Below are 10,155 nucleotides of genomic sequence, written 5' to 3' on the forward strand. Positions count from 1 at the left end.
GTTTTGTGCCCCCTCTCCATGAAATGGGTCCATGAGGAATGGACAGAAACAACTCATATCCACTTGTCTAATTCTGACAGGACATCAGATAAAATAACAAGAGTGCTACTTTAAAAGACTCTGCCCAATTACCCAGTAAAATGAAGGATTTATCACATTCATTGAACTTGGAACTATTCCTTCTTATACAACTAAGTTTGACTGCTCTGACTTTTATTTTCAGAGACTGTTTTTCCCTTCTCCACTCAGGTTCACTACATTGATTTAAAATGCAGAGGGCAAAACTCAAAGACAATGACTAACTCATTTTGATTGTCAACTTGTAAGCTAGTGAACATTAGTAAACATATTAGATACTAAAAATACAGTAGTAAAACTTATAGCTCTTTACCACTTAAAAAGCATTCTTATTATCTCATTTGACGCTAGCATCACTGTGAGGTATAGTTACAGAAATATTACTCAAATTTTTCAATAACACTCAGAGAAGAGAGGTGATGTTGACAATCCCAAAGTTATTAAGTGTACAGCTGCCTCGGCCCATGAGGACAGTATTCACACTGTCTGAATAGCTGTGGGAAAAAGAATAGTACCTATTAAGGATAGAGGGGGAAAACCTAAATTCAGTAAAAACATTATAACATTTCCCCAAACTACACTATTCAATTATTTTAGATATGATCATTAGAAAAAAAAATGAAGAAAATGTATAATTACACATTTCTACTCAGTAAGAGAAATCTGAATTAATTAGAATTTTAAATTGAAAATATTAAAACAAAAATCAATACTCCTACACTAGAAAAAATGAAAATTAGAAATCTCATACCACACTGGAAAAGTTTATACCATTTCTTCAATTTCATTTTTCTATTAATGTGTGTAAACTCTGTAGAACTAGCCAAAGTAATTAAATAAAATAGACATAATATCCAAAAATCATGAAAGTTTATACATTTTGGTAAACTTTTAAAAGTTAAAATTTATCTTTCCTAATTGAAAACTGGGTTAAAAATCTATCACAAATATACAAGTACAAAATTGCAGTGAAAGTTCCATCTTTGGTATATTCACATGAACAAACAAAATAATTATCACCTCTTTGAACGGAAGTTATAGACTTTTTCAGGTCAAAATTCTGTTAAAATATAACTATTTGAAGTGTTCAAAAATTTGCATTAATGTTAATATGGCAACATTTTAATGTGGACAATAACAGAAAAACGTCATTCCCTCCACAGAATTCTGCCTCTAGAAGTACATTTAACAAAGTTGGAGGAAACAGGATGCTTGTTGATAGTGACAGGCTTATTTCAAAACCCAATTATATCTGTTCATTCCCTTTTGCTAATTAAAGCAAAAGGCATCAAAATCTCTCCTAACGATGTTCTAATCAATACGTGTTAGTGACCTTCCCCAGGCAGTGCTGCATCTGGACTAACGCTTCACCGCAAACCAGGTGCATACTGTAACTAGTTCCACCGGCACGGACTGTAAAGTCCCGACACAATCACCATTCGGGCTATGATTACCTAGAAAATAATCCTACATATGTGTCCACAGATGCCAACCCTGCCAAGATGTCCTAGTCCAGAACCCCCCAACCCAATAAACAGGCTATTCAAAACTCAACGCAACCGCAGGGGTCAGCAGCTCCTGGCACCCACCTCCCCCCGACTAAGCTCCAGAAAGCGGGCACGCACACTCAGGCCGTGCTCGCCCACTAGGAAGAGGTGGGTATCTCCAGGGACGATCCCGCTGCTGCCAGCAGCGACGTGCGGCAGCCTGGGGTCTCCCGCTAGTTGCTGAGAGCAGCTGGACCCTGAGTGGCCAGGACCGTCCACTTCCAGGCGTGTTGCTCTCGGGCACCAGCATCCTCAACCGAAGGAGGCGAGGGTGGCAGCAGCGCATCGGTGCGCTGGGGAAAACAGGGAGTGGGCGGGCAGCCACGGACACCACCGCCCGGACTAGAAACCCCCCCCCACCGGGCAGCTCCCCGCCTGGGCGCCCGCGTTCCAGTCGGAGAAGCCAGGCGGTCGGAAGCGCCCCGACTGCGTGCAGGGCTGCGTGGGGCGCCCGGGGCGCCGCTTCCGCGCCGAGAGCCCGGGCCCGCGGGGAAACGGAGGCCCGCCGGGTCCCCGGGAGCCCGGCTCGCGGAGCGAGCAGGTGACGGCGGGGGCAGGGCGGCTGCGACGCCGCGCGGGCGGCGGGCGGGTGTCGGGCGAGTCTGGGCGGCGTCGGGAGGGACCGGCGAGCGGGGGAGGGGCTGAGGCGGGGGGAGGAGGGAGGAGGAAGAGCGAAGGGCCCTGGCGGGACTCCCGGCGCCCAGCTGCCCGGCCCGAGCCCTCAAGCCACCGCCCCCAGGCCCCGCGCAGACGCTGGACGGTCCCCGCCTCCAAACCTCCCCCCCCCCGGCCCGGTCAGAGAATAACTTACCCGTTTGCCGACGCAATCGCTCCTGCTGGCCCCTCTGACGGACTCCTCCGGCTCGTCGTCTTCCGGTGATGAAACCGGAAGTCCCACCCCTCCCCAAGAGGAAAACGGAAAGCCGAAGGAGTCAATCTAAGGAAGGGGAGACGCGCGTCAGGCTGAGAGCCTGGCGGCGTCTGACCGGGAAGGCCACCTGGCACTTCCAGCGGCTCCCCGAGCGGGTAACCCCCGGGCGATCCCGCCTCCTCCCTCTCCATCCCTCCTCACTCCACCCCTTCGCTCGCCCGCCCGCGGTAAAGAACCCCGAGGGCGGTGCGGGAGAAACGGACGCGCCCGGGCCGGGCGGGAGCCGGAGGCCTGCGGGCCGGGCGGCCGGCCTCCGCCTCCACCGGCCCAAGCGATGCCCGGCGCCTCTGAGGCCTCCTCTAACGGAGCGAGGTTTTCCTGCTGTGCCAGGCGCGTGCGCACCTCCGGGTTAGGAGAACAGCCTCTGGATGCTCCTAGCAGGGGTCCTCAGAGTCGCAGACCCTAGGAAGCCACGAGCCGAATTCGGATTCTAACGGGTTCTAATGAAAAATGCAGGAGGATCGGGGTCCAGTTCTCAGAAGAGGGGGCTGGGCTGCGCTGGGCTGGGCTGGTGTCTGGCTAACACAGAGGCTGAGGGAGGGATGCGCTGGAATGAACATGTGGAGCGAGAAGAAGCCCAGACCAGGTTCTTTGTGTGTCTGTGGCCGACTGCCTTCCTCCAGCTGCAAGTGCAGAGAACGTGTGTCACCACAGGGCTCTTGCACTGTCCAGCACACACTCACGCAAGGTTTATTTTTATGAATACAACGTAAAACCAAGAACATTCCCAGTCCTCGTTATCTTCCATAAGAGCATCTACCAAATCTAACTGACAGTCCAAACCTGGACAGTCCCAAACCTGACATGTTGCCCTCCTTCAATACGATGACGTCCCCTCCTGATCATGTCACTATATACTCCCAATAAGTATACTGGGTGGTCATCTTTATCCATGTGCATATGCTTCTTTGGTAAAATTTTTTAAAGCAAATACTTAAATTTCTCTATCCCCAACCTCTTTGTCTTCTTATTACTAGTTAATTGGTCTTCTGGCTAATCACTGGGCGGATTTCTGTCATCCCTCTGAATGTAATCTATCTGGAAAATACTTCCTATCTGGCTCCCAAACCACAGCAAGACCCAGGTAGCCACATGGCTTGGGTTTGGGTAGAAAACGTGGACCCATCAATGAGAGCTGGGGAGACCCATCATGACCCGGGGAGGCAGAAAACCACGGCTCTGGACTCAGGCATCCCAGGGTTGGAATCTCCTAGATTCAATGACCTCATTCGTCCTCCTCCTCTCCTCACCTGGTGGCAGCTGAATAATTGACCAAGACACTGCAGGTCTCAGAGATTCAGCAGGAATGCAGATCAGCAAATACATCTTCTTATTTAGTGACTTGGTAAAACTGATGTTCCCTTGCTCAGAAATGGTTATATTTTACAACCAACTTTTGTTAATTGACTACTATGAACACCCTTGTTAAAATATAAATTGGCGTCAGAAACCTCGTGTACAGTTAGTCCTTGGGACCTCTGCCAAATACATCAGGTAGGTCCACGGAATCCGAAAACCTCACAAGATTCAACCAAATCTGGCGAGCATGGACTGTGCTTAAATAGTGACGAGTACCAAACACCTGCGAATATTTAACCAAGAGGACTTGATGTTGTCCAGCACCAGAGAAGAAGTGGCTCCTTATGGATGCCTCAGCGAGGCTGATTCCACAGGTGGGTCCCGTTTCTGTGACAAGAGGCAGGGTAAGCTGGCCCCATGATCCAGCCGTTTTAGACATGACGCAGCAAGCTTTAAAACTGACATTTCAAGCACCCACAAAGAGGTGGAATGTGTGGCACTTTGTTTTTATTTGGAATCATAAGAGAAACATTTTTAATAAACCCTTAACTTCTTCTCCATTAATGCTATTTAAATAGTGAATTCATAAAGACTGAAGTGATTTGTTTACTTATACTTAGCTGTAGAAAACTTACGTGCTTTTGTTTATTTGTTTACACCATCAAATCCAATCAAGCCAAACAAGATGGTCGACTGAAATGACTGATGAATGCAACCTGAGCTGACAGCTTCAAATTTGGGATGTGTTACTGATGTCAGGTTGATCAGTTCTCTGTCTAAAATTGATGCTATTTAAAGCTTTGAACAATTTAGATGTAGTCACTGAGTAAAATCCCAACGGGGTGAGAGAATTCCATCAGGGCTGATTCTGCTGTGGTGAATTTCCACGTGCGCAGGTGTCAGAGGGAGAGTGGCCTCTCCCGATGGGGTAGTGAGACAGAACAGGATGCAGGAGGGGCGGTGGGCTGGCGTCACTCACAGCAAAGGTAAAGAGGCTTAGAATAAAGATAGACGCATCTTCTCACAAGGAATCCCAAATGGCATAAGAGTGTGAATATTGGTCATTTCTGTTTCAAAACTTTTCAAGAAAGGAAAAAGTGAAGGGGAGGCAAGAAGTGAATATGTATCACGCTTCAATAACTCATCTGAAAATGAACCCCCAGGGAAATCATGGTAGTCGGTGGGGTAGACCAATGTTTTTATTAACAATATAAAAGGAATGTGTGGTGAAAGCAACGGTGACATAAGTACTGACAGTCAGTGGATGAATGATTATGTGTCCTGAGCACCTCAGGACACAGCAAACTAGAGCAATTCCACCAATCAAATGGCAAGAGAAGTCTAATCGAAGAACCATCCTTGTGCTGGAAGGGCAGAATGAGTCCAGTCCGGGGACTACTGGGGCCAGACTTGGGGAAATCAAGTTGTTGAAGGTAGCTGTGACTTTAGAGAGGTGTGCAACAGAGACATTAAGCCATTTCCAGTGTCTCTACCTTTAAAATAGTTTATTACTGGTCCAAATGTCCAAAGACGTATTAAAGAGGGAAAATATTGTTTACTGGACAGAAATTCTCTGGATATTTAGATTCTATTCCTGTCCAGGGATGTGAGAGAGGGGATATGTCAGCAGCTCAGATGTAAGCTGGAAGGTTCCCGTCGTTGTTAATGCAGCTTAGCCGTCTCTAGGAAAAAGGCAGCAAATAATTGGGATCCTTCTATGTAGTTCCACCTAACAAAAGAAGAAATAAAGAGAAACTGTTATTTCCATTCAAATAATGGAGGAAAAGTAGTCTACAATTTAAACAGGAAGATTTGATGACATAAATTCAATCTAAAATATGCAGCATGTCGGAAGGTTACTGATGTGGACACCCTGTGGTTTGCACACTGAGAGATCAGCCCCCTCAAGAACCTGCTCACTGTTGATTTTCTCCTTCTGCGCGTGCTCTCCATCGTCCACAGTGCCCAGCGGGAGCATCATCACACTCTTTTGGATAACATCCTGGAATATATTGGCAATTGGTGTGGTTGATCCATCCCGGATCATATCTGGTTCTGTTCCAAACACTGAAACACAGGAAAAGAAGGCATTGAATAAATTAATGAGAAGACTACCCCCAGTGATCTCCGCAAATGTCGTGTTCACTTTATCTTTCTTTCTTTTTTTTTTTTTTTCCCACCATGAAATTTGGTGGCTGGGATAAGTAAGCGTCCTGATATCATGCAATTTATATTCTAAAATAGTCAATAGAGTCAAGAAGAAAACTGTGGTTGCCTTATTTACTATTATCTACTTTCAAAAATATTTTTAAATAATATTTTAAAGTAACGTTAGACTTACAGAAAAGTTGCAAAAGTAGTACAGAGAGAGTTCTCATATATTCCTTACTCTGCTTTCCCTAATGTTAACATCTTACATAACTATTGTACAATTATCAAGAATAGGAAATTAACATTGGATAATATTATTAACTAGACTCAGCCTTTATTTGAATTTCACTCTTTCCCTTCTGCTGTACCAGGATCCAATGCAGAATCCCACACGGCATTTTGTCATTGCTCCTTAGTCTCCTCTTGTCTGTGACTGTTTCTCAGTCTTCCCTTGTCTTTCATGACCTTGACCCTGCTGAAGAGTACTGATCAGTTGTTTTGTAAAATGTCCCTCAGTTTGGGTTTATCTGACGTTTTTTCACGATTGGAAGAGGTCATGTGTTTTTGGCCAGAGTACCACAGAAGATGTACCTACCTACTTTTATGGTTGCTTCACGAATTAAGTATTAGAAACACTAATATTAAATATTAGGAACACATTTCTTTGGTGTTTTGTGTTTCTTTTGTAACCAACATATGAATAAATCGCTGTACTCAACTTTCACCTGAATGTTGCAGTGTTTGTACTCAACTTTCAAGGTATCCCAGGAAACAGTTTTAATGGATATCCTGGGGTCTAGAAAGAGATGAGTTGAAACCTTCTAGGCTATAGGGAAAGTTGCCAGAGATGGAGTGGGAATGAAAAATAAATGAAGACACAAAAGAGAACATGCCGTGTCTTCTGGATCCACAGAGCAAGGCGTGAATGTGAATAAAGATGATGTACACTCGTGCATTGCTTAACGACAGGATACATTCTGAGACATGCATCGTTAGGTGATTTAATTGTTAGATGGTTTAATTGTTGTGTACTCACACAAACCTAGGTGGTATAGCCTACCACACGCCTAGGTGATATGGTGCTAATCTTATGGGACCACTGTCATACATGCAGTCCGTTGTTGACGAAAAACTCATTATGTGGCAGACGACTGTCCTTTGTTGGCAGGACTGGTTTAGCACACAGACAGACAAAAAGGTGCCTTATGCATTCCTGCATTTTCCTGTATTTCATGTCTTTACTGTTGAATTTGACATTTCAATCACACATCTCTCTTCAGCTGGCATTCCATTTAACTTCCTAACTCTTCTTCCTCTTTTCTTCACCCCCAAATTTTACTGGTAAAATACTGCTACAACTGAGGGCAGTGGGGATGATTGTGTAGAGAAGTATGGCTCTCGGTGTTGGACTTGTCCTCTAATTTTTGACGTCTGTGTCCCTTGTACTCATAGATGCAGAGAGTTAGTGCTCCAAGGAGGTCTGGAGGCCATTAAACCCAGAGCTCTGTGACCGGGAAGAGCAAGTCCCCACAGGGCAGCCCGGTGCCAGCTTGCTCGCTCCACTACAGTTTAGCTTCTTCATTTTTAACCCCAGAGGACTTCCTTTACTTTCGTGCAAGTTCAGCTGTGCTTTTAAAAGTTTTTATGTATCGGCCAATATTTCCATGAGTTTTGCAGAAGGAGGGTTGGGAGGTTTCCAAGTCCATCATTTTCCCCCAAATTCAGGTCTCCAGAACGTGAGTTTGAACCCTGGCTTCGCTACTTCTAGCTGAGTGCCCTCCAGCAAATTATTTAATCTCTTCTCGCCTTAATCTGCACCCCGGGGAGGGCTGTTGGGAGGATTCATGAGACAGTGTGTGTAAAGAGCCCTGAACCACACCGTTTACCGTCAGTAATGCAGCCCATATAAAAGGAGAGTCCACAGTGAAGTTTTAAAAGTGTCTGCTTTATCTACAGCCCCACCGGGTACCACCCCTTGTTCCCAGTGTAAACCAGCAATCAAAATAGCATAAGTCTAACCTGTTTTGATGGCTCTTTTTGCTGCAAGATACTGATTATCTTTAATATTTGCGATCCATGGGTGTAGTCCTAGTGCCATAGAAACAACCATCTGGTTGGAACGATTTCTTTGGGAAAATATATATTCAAGATGCTGCTTTACCTAAAGGTAACATTTTCAGTTGTAAGAGAAAATTTTGAGTAGCTCTCATAGCCTTGTATCAAGAAACTGATTGGAATCCCAAGCTGACGCATTCAAGCGTTCTGATTTTCCCTCAGCTCTTCCAGAGGGAGGACGCGGAGTGAGCCGGGTCTCCAGGACGGAGAGCTGCGCCCAGTGTGAGGAATGCTTGCTCTCACTCCCACCCCTCCCGAGACCCCCCAATCCCCCCTCCCGTCCCCACCCCTCCCCGACCACAGTGTCTCACTGTTAATGTCGGCTTATTATGAATTTGGGTAATTATGAAACCTTGAATGATATTGTGGGTAATACAAATATGATGAATGTTTGAGGTAATTATGAAACACAACACAAGTAGAACTTCTCAATTTGAATATCCCTCTTTTTGGACTTATCAGTATCTTAAGGAATATTTTGGGAACATTACACACTTGGAAATTTCCAAAAAGTGGGAGCAATTTCACGCTAAGCTGTGAAGGAGGCTCATTGACAGCATCTTTCTCTCTCCCCTGGGCTCCATTCCGGTTGCCATTATGGAAATCCACCAGAGAAAAACTCCATACTCTGAAATATTCATCCCTTCGACAAACATTTAAGGCACACCTGTCACGTGGCAGGAACTGTTCTAGGTGCTGGGACATAGCTGTGAGCAAGACGAAGACCGTCCTGCGCTCATGTAAAGTGTGTGCTGTGAGGAGGAGGAACAGTCCATCCAGAAAGGGAAGGAGGGAGGAAGATGGAAACAAAAAGACGGAGGGACGCAGAGGGGAAGGAGGATCTTTGAGAATGTAATTAGCGCTAAGACGACGATAAAAGCGGACAGTGGATGGAGAGAGGGCGCCGAGGTATTCCTTGAGCTCCCTTCTTCAGAGTCTACCTTCTGTGCAACTTGAGGTACACTGATGATAGGTCGATACTTCAGGCATGCACCTCCTTCCAGACACAAACATTTTCATTAAGGTGGCTGCTTTCAGGGGGTTCATTTCAGACATCATGGACGAACCAACGCTGGGGGTAAAGATTTTCCGGCTCAGTCCAGCCGTAGACAAGTAGCTTCTCCGTCTGTGTGTAAAACCCATCTTGCCTTTTTATGCACCATTTAGTTTTCAAAAATTTCCCATCACTCCAACTCCAAATGGTTATTTGTCTGATGACTGTAATTGCATATAATTGAGGGAAGAGATTTTTACTGAACAAAAATCCTGTTGGTTTCTTGACATTTGTTCCAGTCCCTTCTGTATTGGAAAAAAGTGATACTTCAATGCTAACAACTGAGTTGCTCACTACTGTGTGGCATGTGGCTCTCAGGAACGGCGCTGCTGGACAGAAGAACAATGCACGTTTGTTACCTGTGTTTCCACCACGGACATGTTCATGTGAGGGACTAGACGGATTGAAAATTTTCCTACAACTCGGCCAGGTATGACTGTTTTAGCTCCAGGCTCCTCAAAGGCGCCCTCAATCCCGTGAATAGAAAGAGATGGGTACCTCCATAGGTGCATTAGAATTTCCTCCTAAATTGAAATAAAAGTATTTTATTATATGAAAGAATGTTTAATTAAAACTCAGTTGAATTGTATTGCTTGCATCACCAATTTCTGTACATCTGTGACACGGTTAATGGCAAGTTAATTATCGCCTCACTTAGATATGTCTGGACAAACAGTACAAGTGGACTTTCCCCTCAGGACACGAGATCTCTGCTGCCTTCGCCTGCCCAAGCCACTCCCATTGGCGAGGGCCCCTCGTCGCTGAAGTTTGCAGTTACTAGATGGCAAAGGGGCCCTTTCAGAAACTTGGGTTCATTTATAAATTTCTATCCCAGTCATTGCGATGATAATTTGTGTGCTAAATGTATTTTATTTTTCAGAAGGCTTCAAAGAACTCTGCAGATGTTTGAGCCAGTTTTCAATCTTGCTATGGCCGCTGTAGAGCTAGTCTGAGGAAGAGCTACACTTCATGATAAGAAA

At 45.4% G+C, this 10,155-nt stretch overlaps 1 protein-coding gene across 6 annotated transcripts in view; it reads right to left on the reverse strand.

The window, feature by feature from the left end:
• Positions 1-4,670, reverse strand: part of LOC138915580 (uncharacterized) — a 61,190-nt gene extending 56,520 nt beyond the window's left edge. For 3 of the 6 annotated variants that reach the window (XR_011421610.1, XR_011421611.1, XM_070222323.1), the window contains exon 1: positions 2,437-4,670. Coding sequence is in view for 1 of the 6 variants with exons in the window: in XM_070222323.1 (XP_070078424.1) it covers positions 2,437-2,687 (251 nt within the window). In the remaining 5 variants the exon portion in view is untranslated. The remainder of the gene's footprint in view (positions 1-2,436) is intronic. The other 3 variants (XR_011421614.1, XR_011421612.1, XR_011421613.1) reach the window with 2 other exon arrangements.
• Between the last annotated feature and the right edge of the window lie 5,485 nt (positions 4,671-10,155).

Source organism: Equus caballus, chromosome 9 (assembly GCF_041296265.1).
Source record: "Equus caballus isolate H_3958 breed thoroughbred chromosome 9, TB-T2T, whole genome shotgun sequence".
Lineage (NCBI taxonomy): Eukaryota > Metazoa > Chordata > Mammalia > Perissodactyla > Equidae > Equus > Equus caballus.